At 44.5% G+C, this 12,680-nt stretch overlaps 1 protein-coding gene across 9 annotated transcripts in view; it reads right to left on the bottom strand.

Moving 5' to 3' along the window:
• LOC125984994 (receptor-type tyrosine-protein phosphatase mu) overlaps positions 1–12,680 on the bottom strand; it is a 90,841-nt gene that overhangs the window by 31,527 nt on the left and 46,634 nt on the right. For all 9 annotated transcript variants that reach the window (XM_049747369.2, XM_049747371.2, XM_049747370.2 and 6 more), the window contains exons 8-13: positions 10,755–11,063; positions 10,073–10,182; positions 7,615–7,816; positions 7,177–7,279; positions 1,515–1,788; positions 343–379 (exon numbers count right to left, since the gene is read on the bottom strand). In XM_049747369.2, coding sequence (XP_049603326.1) covers positions 343–379; positions 1,515–1,788; positions 7,177–7,279; positions 7,615–7,816; positions 10,073–10,182; positions 10,755–11,063 — 1,035 coding nt within the window. The remainder of the gene's footprint in view (positions 1–342; positions 380–1,514; positions 1,789–7,176; positions 7,280–7,614; positions 7,817–10,072; positions 10,183–10,754; positions 11,064–12,680) is intronic.

Here is a 12,680-nt window from a genome sequence, read left to right as displayed (position 1 = left end):
TAAGTCAGATGTGTGTCCCAATATTTTTGTTTATGTAATGTAAGCTTACTGAACCAAGAATGTTACATTTATTTATTTAGTTCAAAATTGATCCTACTGATTTTGCATTATAGCTGACAAAGGTCGATTTTGGATAGCCGGATCGCAAATACATTTGAGATTATTTTAAGCAGTAAAAATAATTAAAATCATTCTCTTCATATTGTAAGTACACATTATGCTACAACCGACTAGCTGAGCGGTTGACTTGACTTGTTCAACAATTCAAGCATCTCTGATAAAATGCGTTCATTTGTTAAAAGACCGACACTCAACCTCAAGCCATCTTGGAATGAGTCCTACCTTTGGTGGCGACTCGGACGCAGTCGATTTTGGTCTCCTGTACAATAAAACAGATGGAGAAAAGAGGATGATTACGATGACAAGTTGTGTATGTGCGTACGTCGGTAGCAATAAAACAGTCTAGAGCCCTGTGACTGCCACAAAGGAACGTTCTTGAAAAAGAAAACCCATGGTGCAGCTGTGCGGCGGGCGGCGATCTCGCCAACAGCGACATGCATCGACAGACCTTGTGTTTAAATTGATAACAAAGAGCGAGTTTCAGCCTCTCTAAAGTTTACAGCGCAGAGAAAGACTTTTCCAAACACTCGAGTGCTGAAAAGAAGAAAAGGACACAGGCAGGGACAAGGAGGCTGTGAGTGACACAAAGGTCATGGATGTTGTGTCCCTGAGCTGGGTCTGCCTGCGAAGGTCGCCCAATGATAAGCCAGACACTCAGCGGCCACTTTAATAGCCAAGAGCAAAACATTCTGCCTTTACAAGCACAATTCAAGCACTTAATTGAGTGGTGCTTCATGGCACGTAGTAGGTGTTTTAAAAATGCATGGGATCTTGTAAAAATAAATGCATATTCATCTCAATAATATAATAATATAATATTTTTGTATAGACACAAAAATCTGTCTTTGTGGGCCAAATATAATAACGCTACGGGCCAAATTTGGCCCACGGGCCAGAGGTTGACTCCCCTGTACTAGAGGTCACTAGGTTTATGATTTTAAGTCCAAATTTCCACTCTCACTTACTAGAGCAAGAAAAGTTTGAGTAGGTGTTCTATTCTGGAGTGCCAACTGGCTAATTGAATTCAGGCCAGGCCTCACACATTATTAGCGCTGCCCCCCTGGAACGGACGTGCCGCCGATGCTCAAGGAGGCCGGCCGGCGCTGGGACATTCTCATTCAGCTCCATCGACTGACGCGCTCTGCAAATTGCTATCGAGCGGCGAGCCAGGAGGGACGGGAGCGCGAGTCACGTAGCATCCACTTGAAGACTAGGGGTCCGCGACCTGTACGATCGGGCAGCGGTCCCGGCACTGAGGTCGCGATGCTTGCCACAATTAATTGCTACCGCAACCGATACGTTAAATGCAAGTCTGGCGTTTGGCAATCAATCACAATCAGTGAGGCTGCAAGCATTTCATATCGTCTGCTTTGTCTCAATCCTTTGCGTCTCACCCCGTTTGCGGTGCTGACGGCCTGGTAGTAGACGCTGTAGCTCTTCTGCGGCAGCAGCGGCGCGTTCCAGTAGCCGCTGTAGGTCTTGTTGTCGCCCACGGTGAAGGGCTGCGGCCCGTGGATGCCGCCGGCGGGAAACTGGGCGGCAAAGTAGTAATGCGAGTTGAGCTGCGTGGCGTTCTGGAAGTGGATGGGCACCGGGTAGCAGCGCAGGATCTCGGCCGTGCCCCGTGCCCGTCTGGGGCGCTCCTCTTCCACCACCACCTGGTACGCGCTGCAAAAAACAATGTGAGCGTCACCTTCTTTCCTGACAGGATTAAATATTTCATCACCTCTCTAGCCACGGCTTGACGGCCTGAGCAAGGGCGCCCGTGATAAAGTGTTGGGTTAAAGAGTGCATGCTGTATGCGCTAAGGCGCACTTCATCATCCCCGCACCAACCGCAGGGAACAATTGATCTTCTGCGGTGCGTCGTGCGCGCGCGACCAACTGAGTGTATCTTAGCTAGCACGTTCTGTTGATTACATTCAAATCGCTCGTAGGAGCCATTTAGCTGTAGAGGTTGAGAGAATTGCATCAGTGGTTCATCGGGATCCGATGACATCCTGTAGAACTTCCAATAGAACTTCAATAGCAGACTCATATTTCCAAATCAATAAATGTTGGACGCTGGCTTTATTTTTTTATTACGAGCATTTTTTTGTTGTTGTTGTTGTTACCATTAAAATATTCCAATGAACTATTTTTGCAATGTTTTGCCTGAACAATAAAAAATAGTGTAGTGGCACATTTGTTCATAAGACTTTCTTTTCTTCACACCACAATGATGTTTTCAATGTGCATGTAACATTTCCACATTCAACATCTCAGTAGCAATGAGTTGGTAGCGCGACTACGCTGCAAACCTCGGCAGCAGCTGTGAGTGCACTCTTTGTCAGTCAGCAGCTCGCTGACCTCCGTCGGGACACGGCACGCATGATAAATCGGCAAGTCGACGAGACCGGCAATTCGACGAGACCGGCAAGTCTCTGCTCCGAGCCCAGTTAGCCGACTCGGTGGACAAAGTGGGCTCTGTCAAACGTACAGAGGGGTCGCAGTGGCGATACACCAGAGCATAAGGGAGGGAGGGAGGGAGGGAGGGAATGCAAAGAGCGCTTCGCATTTCCTCTTCTTCAGTCTTGAGAACATGCAAATAACACCAAGGTGTGAACGCCATTCTTTTAACTTACCAGTTGAATCGTTATGCAATAATAAATATTTGTTAATGAGAAAATTACTGCCTACGTATATAAAAAATATTTTCAAAATATATGTGAATAAAAAACAAATACTTTGGGGGAAATATATATAGAATGCATTAAAATATGTGTAAAACAAGTTTAAATAAAATTACCATATTTATTCTAATGATAGCCCATATTCTAATAATCGCCCAATGTGTGTTAGCGATGACATATATAAAAGACATTGATACCTCTAATTATCGCCCACCGCCCTGTTGGACATAAACCTTCTCTAATTATCGCCCTGGGTGATAATTAGAATACCGTAATTTCTGGACTATAAGCCGCACCGGACTATAAGCCGCACCAGCTAAAATTCAGGGATATTTTAGTTTTTTTCTTACATAAGCCGCACCGGACTATAAGCCGCACGTGCACATGAGTTTTTTACAAAGAAAGACAGTACACAGAAAGCCGTAAAAATCCATAAATACGCCGCGCCGCCATTTAAGCCTCAGGGTTCAAAGTAACCTTCTGAATGAAATGCATTAAAAGTTCACATTCATTACAACTTGTTTTTGGCGAGCAAAATTTCAGAAGAATTGAATTTAAATGCTGATTGATTGGGTTTTAATACAATGCAGATGGTCCAAACAGCGCCACTCTGAGTCACATGGCAGAGTAAGAGAAAGGGTTTAGAGCCCTTTGACGCAGGTAACCTAGTGTGCATTCCTACTAAAGCTCATAATAGTCACAAACAACACAGCCAGAATAAGCAGCAGCCATAGTAGTGTTTTAAAATAGTATTTTTGTTTTTTTTTTCTTCAAGATACCGCACAACAGTGGTCCACAGCCTCTATAAAAGTGATCAAGTCATCACAAAAATCACGAAAAAAATCTTATATAAGCCGCACCTGACTATAAGCCGCAGGGTTCAAAATTTTGGAAAAAAGCCGCGGCTTATAGTCCGGAAATTACGGTAAATACGGTATGTACGGTAAAAACAATTGAAGTATTTTCATATAAGATAAACAAATCAACTAGGAGGAAATATCTACAATGAAACTATATTTAAAAAAATGTTTGGGGTAAATATTGTATGTACAACAAATTTAAAAAATAGCTCAGGTGAAAATGTTAGAATAGCAATAAATCAGTATGTCAGTGGTATATCCAACCCAAACTACGAAAACTACACAAAGTGTTCACAAATCCAAACTTGTACTTTTGCTTGAATGTAAAATCAATACAACATACTAACCGAAGATCTGAATCTTTACTTTCTGTTCCACATATCTTTAGCTTGTGTGTGTGGGGGGGCAACCTCAAAAAATAAAAATGAGGCTCCCGCAAGTGTCTCTCTCTATGTGATATGATGATGCGGCTGCTCCATGCGTTATTTAATGATACAGCACAGGGACGGCTGCTTTTCCTTTCCCGCGGCAAAGTTACGAGCGCCAAAGGCGAGGAGGCTCCCGGGGTTAAGAACTCGTGTCATGTGCAAATCTCGACCTGCTGCTTCGCGTCAGCAGCGGCTGCAGACGCAAACGCTCAATTCAGAAGGCTCACAGATTCCAAGCAATTTTCAGCACTTTGTTTACACGGAGAAGCAAGAAATTCACGAGATGATTTGATGCAAATATTCTGTTCTTGTTTTTCAAAAATAATCACTGCTGTCATATTCATGTGATGGCTTGTCACCGGCTCACAAGGATGACTCACTTGGACGGGCCCAAGGCTGAGGACACAAACACACAGATGTCGAAATACATGAAAACAAACAACATCAAAGCTGCAAGCAGCGACAAACGGCGCTCGCAGCTCTGTTTTTCATGGCGACTTCTCAAAAAGATCAGATTTCAACTCCCACATTTGCTGGTGCATGCCAGAAAACTTTTTTGCAAATGGCTGATTTGCGGTTCAATTTCAAGAATGGGTCCTTGAAACTGTTAATGTGTCATTTGCTGGCGGTGCTTTTTGAAATATGCTTGGACCCCATAGGTACCAGGCCAGATAATTGGCTTTGAGGTTTTTTTTTTTTTTTTTCCCTTATTTTGACCTGGCTCATATAGGGAACATATTTTTCTTCCTCTCATTCTTTTGGTTTTAAAAAAACCAAATGGTGCGGCTACTTTTTTTGGTTTTAACATTCAACTGTTAAAAGTGGCCCAAGTGGTCCCATCACAACCTGTGCCGACACCAATTAGCCCCCTAGCTTCACTGCCCAGCTCGTCTCATAGATTTCTCCTCCGCAGACCAATTATGCCTGATTGACTCGCCATTGAGCGGACAGAGGCCACGGGAGTCAGATTTATTTTTCATGTGGGCTGATAACAGGGGCGCCGGCCTCTCTATCACCATCTTGACACACACTAATGCTAACAGGGGCTGATTTAAAGTGGCCGTAAACCAAACAACTCCAGAACCGTCATCGGTGTAGCTCATGTCGTATTACAAAATGATGAGTTTTGTGCCATGTTTAGTCGCAGCTATTAGCGCACTTCGACAAAGAAAGTTACGTATTTTAAGGGTGGGCCAAGGCCGTGTGCTTCAGTGTTGACAATATTAATCTAAGGAAAAAAAATTCACACCTAAAAACAGTGTTTTTTTTGTTTTGTTTTTATACTGTGCCAAAGCACTTGCCATGCTCCGGTACAGATTATCTGACGCTACAGGGAACAAGAAAGCATCTTATTTGCACAAGCACACTTGGTATTTTAAACGCCTCCGCTGGCTGGAGGCAAAGGTGATGGCGGCAGAAGAGGTCTGATTTAGTGGCAGTAAAGATAAGCGGAGGCATTTCAAATCATTTCTTGCCGCACGAGCTTGTAAACATTTATTTTGATGCGAGGTGGGTGGATTCTGGCCGCTGACGACGAGGGGCAAATGTTACAGCGACATTATTGATAGACAGTCGTTTTAATCCTCTTAAAGGAACACTGTCCCCTCTGGTGAAAAATGTTCTCGGAGATTAGCGGCCCAATCCCAGCGGTCTATGTTTTACATACGATAGCAATTAGCATCTCTTCGGATAATCTCCAGTTTGACTTTAATTCGTATGGATTGGTGGATGCTTGACGGACAGTCGTCGTGCCGTTATCATGTCATCGTCCAGCGGACTTCCTGCGAAGCATTTGAAAATGCCCGCGGCCGCTATTAGTTCCCAAACCAAATCAGCGTGTCACATGATCAAATCAAATATGCTTCTGCTGCTGCTGTACAGTAAACCTCGCAAAAAAAAGTGACCAAATCCCTCTTGCTCATCTTCTCTCATCTGGGCTTTAAAAGTGATTTCCTAAAGTGTTCCATTTCAAAATTGAAGTAAACATCATCTGAATTACAGACATGCAAGGTCGTTTGTATCAATGAGGTCATTTCCCCATTCAAAAATATACCCACACTGAGAAGGGAGGCTAAAAATTCAAAACCTCCTCCTTTAAATCTGGGCATCTAATAAATAATATTTAGGTCAAAGAATATGCTGAGGTCAGCATCACATGAGAAAGAAAGAAAGAAAGAAAGAAAGAAAGAAAGAAAGAAAGAAAGAAAGAAAGAAAGAAAGAAAGAAAGAAAGAAAGAAAGAAAGAAAGAAAGGGAGCAATAAAGTAGGGCTAAAGTAAGTAAAAGTTGGCATCTCCAAAGAATTTGGGGAGGTTGGCGGTAAACAAAAGCAGCAGCCCCGCTGTGCTAATTAATGGCGGCTATGATTCACAACACGCTTCGTCATCGTTTGAGCTTTGTAATTGGCCCGTTGACGAGCGCATCGCCTGGACGGCACCTGCGAGGCGATTAAAAAAACATTTTTCTTGCTGTGAAGACACGTTGGGTTAAACTCGGAAATTGTTACGACTAGGTGGAGACAATGGCAACTTTGAGGCCCTCAAATTTTGTTGCCTGCCCAAGAGGGGATCACGTATGGTCGCCCAAACAAGCTTGCTCAGATTGTTGCCAGTCGAGAAAGGGCAGCCGGGAGCCCCCCCCCCCAAAAAAATCTGGAGATTTTTTTTTTCCTAATGGAAGCTCCAGAGCCGACATTCAAAGTCTTTTCGAATCTTTCAAAATCGTATTATCGCTGCATTAACATAGTATAGTAAACATATAGTGGCTATTAAAAAGAGGATGAAACAGTAACTTGTGCCTTCAGCAAACCAAAACGATGACTTTGCGTAACGCCCAACATAAAGGTGCTAACAATGCCCAGTAAACGCTCGGGGAAAAAACTGGTTCAAACGAGTTGAGGTGCAGGGTGAGACGCCACGCTAACAAAAAAGACAGAGGCGGGACAACCAGGAGCCGACTCGCGCCGACCGCTCCAAAGTATTTTTTTCTCATTTTCAAAGCCAAAATGCTGGAAGCCGTGAGTTCTTTGATCATTTTCCCAGCGTTGCCATACATGCTTGCTACTGTTGGGGTTGCTGTTAGTTAGTGTCTGGGCCTACCTGACTGGTGCGCCCCTGCTCTGAGCGGGCTTCAGCAGGACAGTCACCGTGCTGTCCGTCTGGTTCAACGACGTCTCTTGGTCGTACGCAGGCATGGACGGAGCTGGGGGAGGAAATCAAGATCTTACCATTTGTTTTTGTAAAAAGGTAATTATGCTTTAACAATGTACAGAAAACCCATACCGTGTGCTGAATCAGCATTTATTTATTTATTTTTTTAGCTCTGATGGCCATTCAACATACTCAAAATTGTCTTTATTCAAATGTGCTAACTTCTCCAGAACTGGCTCAGACATTACTGGCAACACGGTTCACAGTATATTAGCACATTAGCATGAGGCAGTAGGGAAATGAAAATTAAAACATCCGTTGACATGACTTGAACAGGGGCTACGAACTCGCTCCATGACTTATTCAACAAGGCCCACAGACACTGACCTGAAATCTTGGTGGTGAACTGGGTTGCCACGGCAGGGCCGTAGCCTTTGGCTGTGCTGGCGCGCAGGGTGAAGGAATACGTGGAGCCCGGGTGGAGCCCCGCGAAGGCGTGGGCGGTCTCATTGCCCGCCTTGGACACTTTGCCGCTCTGGTTGGAGAGGTCCAATTCGGGGTCGAAAGAGCTCACCGCCTTGTAGGAGATCTGTGGAGATGATGAATATTCATTGGGGAGAGTATTGAGTGAGAGCTGCTGCTGCTGCTGCTGCTGCTGCTGCTGCTGCAGGGTATGCGCTTGAATACATTTCCAACCATTTAGCCTGTTTTTGTGAGATTCTTGTCGCTTTTCTAACCAAAAAATACACTCCTTGCTTTTCTAATGCTCAACTGTTCATTTCAGTCTTATTTTGAATTCTGTTTTTGACGGTCAATCAAAAGCTGAAAGGCTTCTAATATGGCACCAAAGTGAAGTGGCATCATGAAGTTTTAGGTTGATGGTTTCTTGCGCCTTTCCCTCGGCCATAACTCACCGCTTTACCCGACTCGTTTATTAAGAGCTTAAGTGGCGAGGTTACAGCCCATTTGTTCACCGCCCCCCCCCCCCACCTCGCACACACCTAAGGACTTGATGATGGCGTACGTATTTATATTTTATGCCTTAGAGATGCTTCATAAATCCCGACAAGCAGCGTGAAGGAGAAAAATGTAAACCAATATTACGCAGAATGGGATTTGGCGACATGTTTTCCATTATTTCTGCTGTCACATTCATTAAAGACGTCGAGAGAGGCGGTGACGGGTAATTTCAAACTGAAACGTTGCGATATGCGCTTGGGCGGCGCAGACAAAAGGACTAAATGAGAGAAGGCTTCCGAGCATTTCCAAACTTGATGGACACAAATTATGTAGTGCTCCAAACTCCCTTTTGTGTCCCTTAATTGGAATGATAATGGAGCTTTTCCTTTTTATGAGCGGCGCGTGTGGTCTTTTCTGGGGACTTGAGTTATTCTGAATGGATATTAGCAAAAGTACTTGCCTTAATGCCTCCCCGCAGAACCAACACAAAGAAAGGCACTGCCACTTCTAGGATGTGACGACACCTACCCGACAATCGGAGCTTTGTCGCCACTCATTTTGGAGGAGCAAATGTACCTTTGACATTAAGTTGCAATTTTACACCGTTTGAACTTAAAAAAAATATATATAGTATGTATGTATATCAACATTTTATGAACAAAATATGCGGATGTGAATTTGAAAACAAAGAAACAAAAACAATCAGCTGGACTGTATTCAATCCAAACTAAAAAAAAATGGATTATCAGATTTTCTGGGGTTATTGAGATGGAATAAATGAAACAAAAAGCTTATTGTTTGTGGGTAGTAGCTGTAAGTGGTGGTTTCTGAGAGCCTGGAGGCGGTTCTGTTCCATAAAGTGGATCTCACATACACACACGCGCACACACACTTCCTTTTTACATGTCGTATGAAATTTTAAAGAAGATAAACAGCCGAGACGTGTCTCTCTTTAAGCCATTAAGCCAACCTGCTGTGTGTGGTGTATTTTCCCTCTCATTTTTTTTATGGACATTGTTTCTGCATTTGCTTGACTAAACAAAGCCCCCCCGCTGCCGCTCAATCCTCGCTCTCGACCAATGAAAGGAGACCCCCGCTAACCCAATCAAAATAACGTAGCGCGCTGAGCAAACAGCGACCAGAGAGGGGAATCAATCTGTGGGAAAGGCGGCGGGATTACTTCCCAAACTGAAGGCAACGTTAAGATCAATGTGTGTGTGTGTGTGTCTGTATTTGCCCTGTGGAGGCGTGTACAAGAGTGGCGAGTGGCCATGAGTCAACATTGACTCGCCGTCACAGCCAAGTCGAGAGAGATTGTTCTTTCAATATAGTTCAAAGGTCAAAAGACAACCTTATACAGTATATATTTCTGACTGTCTTACACTTGTGTGAATTTCTTATTTTCATTACTGGTTCTGTACATGAAAGTCTTATGTTTATCTCATGTTTGTGTTTATGTGTCACGCTTTTTCGTACTTGTCATTGTTTTTATGCGTTAGCTTACAGTGGTGCAACTTTTATGATTTTTTTTTGTTTTGTTTTCACATTTTGCAATCAAGCATGTTTGTTCACATGACCGTGTATTGAGAGTGGTTAGGTTCTATTTGCACTTTTCTGTGATACTGGTAAGAGTGTTGTTCTTATATACTATCTATTTAAATAGGTTAGTTTATTTCCAAGTATTTATTTATTTATTTATTTGGAATTTTCATCTTGTATTTTATTTGTATTCTACAATGATTGACCCATTTGAAAATGAATGAATAAAATAATTTATTCATAGCAATTATTTTGTTTTCCAAAACATGTGTATAATGTATTTGTATAGTATTACATTATTTTATTTGCATGTGTGGGAAAGTGAATCGACATGATTTTTGCATACCTCATACTGCGTGATGACACCATATGTCTGCGCCGGCTCTCGCCACGTGACCACAATCTTCTCCTCGTAGGCGCTGCCCTGGATGGACTCCAGCGGGATGGCGCCGGGCACTGCGGGACACCCCACACGCGGCACAGATTAGCGACACCGATGAATAAAAATCACGCACGTCGCCTTCACTGTGATTTATCCTGCTCCCGACAATCATCCAAAGAGCTTTTCAAGGACGTCCATTACACAAATGGCAGACAGCCAAAGTCAAAGATATTTTAATGTGAATATTTCAAGTCGTTGACAATAACGACACGAATGCCGCATGTCGTACGGTGGAGATGAGTGGCAGGCGGGTGCACATAAATAAAAGACGGGATTTTATCAGGGGTGCGTGACATTGTTGGAGCCACAAATTTTTATCCAATTTTGATTTTCAACTCTTTTGATAGGAAGCGCTGTTTTTATATATTAATGCTAAAGTAGTTGTGCTACTTTTTCTGACCAAAGTTTGGGTTTTAAAAAAAATAATAAAGTAAAACACATAAGCAATTCATTGTAAAATTAGACACAGCAGCGACAAAACAAGCTACCAAGACTTTTTGAGGGAGTTGGATGGTGCATGAAGAACCAGACTTTGGAGGATCTGGTTTCGTCATCAGCACCCAATTCAAAGAGTTGTGGAGCTCACCATCCTCGTCCGTCTGCACTTCCAGCTCGGCGCTCTCCTTGACGCCTTCGGGGTTGCGCAGCACCAGCTTGACGCTGAGATTGGTGAAGGGCGTCAGGTTGTGGATGGTGTGCTGCGGATCACGACCCTGTGCCTCGTAGCACACCTCCTCCCGGGTCTGCTCCTTGCCGCCCACGCGTGAGCGGTACTGCGCCGTCAGGTTGTAACTGTGGCAGCGCGTCACGTTGTAGCCCAGCGGCTCCCAGCGTACCGTCACCTGCTTGGATTGGACGTCCAGCACCTCCAGACGGCGAGGACCGTGCATGGGCTCTGCGGGGACGGGAGGAAAGGAAGAGTGTGAGGCCCCATGCAGACAATCAATTAAGCCTTGTGAAACGCCAGGTGCTACGCATTAGTCGAGGCCAAACAAGGGAAATGGATGCAATGTATGCAGCCGCACGGCCTCCTCTGCTGTTCTTTTCTCTTTTCTCAACATTTGACACCCGGTCAAATTTCATCTGTTTGAAATTGATGCGTTTCCTGTTTCAAAGGCGCAGCGTGATGGGAGGCAAAGGAGCAAAGGCACATCCCAGCGCTGCGTGCATGCTCCAGCAATGGCACCGCCGTACCGGTGCAAAGCCTCTGCAGGGGGCGCGTCATCCCTTCACAGAACGCCATCTTTTCAAATGGCAGGTGGCTATTAACGGTAGAAAAAGAATAGGTCACGCTAACTTGGTGATACATTAACACTAAGGGTGTGCATGGCTTCAGTTTTAAAATAACGATTCAATGCATATCTCAATACATGGGGTGTGAAATGCTTCAAGGACAGTTTGCTAAATTCTGTGGGATTGGGTTAGTTTGACCCAACTTTGGGTTGTTTTCACACAAAAAAACCAAACCCAATTTGTTGGCATACGTAAACACTAGATTGGTATACAAGTAGATCACATTACATTTAAACAGCTGATCGGAGATCTTCAATCCGAATGATATCTATCGGAATGACAAAAAAGTCTAAAGTCGATAATTATTGATGTCATGATACTGAGATTGATATTTTGGCTCTACCCTAGAAGAAAGCAGCAGTCGCCTTCCTCCCTGCTCCATCTGTTGCTATCAATTCCTGTTGATAAGGAATTGGCCTCCGGGGTGAGACATGACTCCCCCCAAGCCATCCTATCACCTGGAACCATTCTTGCTTTTTTTGCCACTGCCTTTTCCGAGGTTTTCCCCCCAATTCCTAATCCCTATTTTGCGGCCATCCTTGCCTTTCCGCCAAGGCGGGCAGCATCGAGGTAATGGGATCAATTTCCATTCCAGGTTAAATTTGCAGCCCATTTCTCTGGAACTTAACACTTTAGCAGCTATTAGGGAGGAGACAGGGGCTTCATTTCGGCTCCCATCCGCCCCCCGGGATACGCAGCCCTCGCGGCAGATCGGGCGGGCGGCCATGTTTAACATTCATGGGAAGCACCGAGGCGGTTGATTGCGTCCCGGAGTCTACACCGAAACATTGTGGGATGCCTAGGGAAGAAACACGGCAACATCTGGAAAGAAAAGTTACGAGGCAGGAGGAAAATCGAGGGTAACGTTCGGCAAACGAGGTCATAACGTTAGCTCGGGAGGCGCTAAAGCTAGAAGAAAGCGAGGCCTCCTGACGGCTGAGCGACAGAAGGAGCAGCTGCGAAGCGGCGGATGTGTTCCCTCCCGAAAGGGAAGATGAAACACCGACGCAAACCACCACCCCGCGGTCGTGGTAGCGGCACAGCGATGGTGGTTCACATTGAGATAGCGTGCTACAAACGTGCCAGTCGGCAAAGTGGAAAACATCTGTCGGGGTGGGGGGTGTTTGAATCGATGATTTTATGCATCGACCTAAAAAATTCTTTGAAACACAAGCAAAAGGCAGTATGGCGAATAGTGTTTTATTTTTATTTTCTATGG

The sequence above is a fragment of the Syngnathus scovelli genome, chromosome 17 (assembly GCF_024217435.2).
Source record: "Syngnathus scovelli strain Florida chromosome 17, RoL_Ssco_1.2, whole genome shotgun sequence".
In the NCBI taxonomy this organism is placed as follows: Eukaryota; Metazoa; Chordata; class Actinopteri; order Syngnathiformes; family Syngnathidae; genus Syngnathus; species Syngnathus scovelli.
Note: the sequence above shows the minus strand (reverse complement) of the source record. Positions and strands in the feature narration are given on the sequence as shown.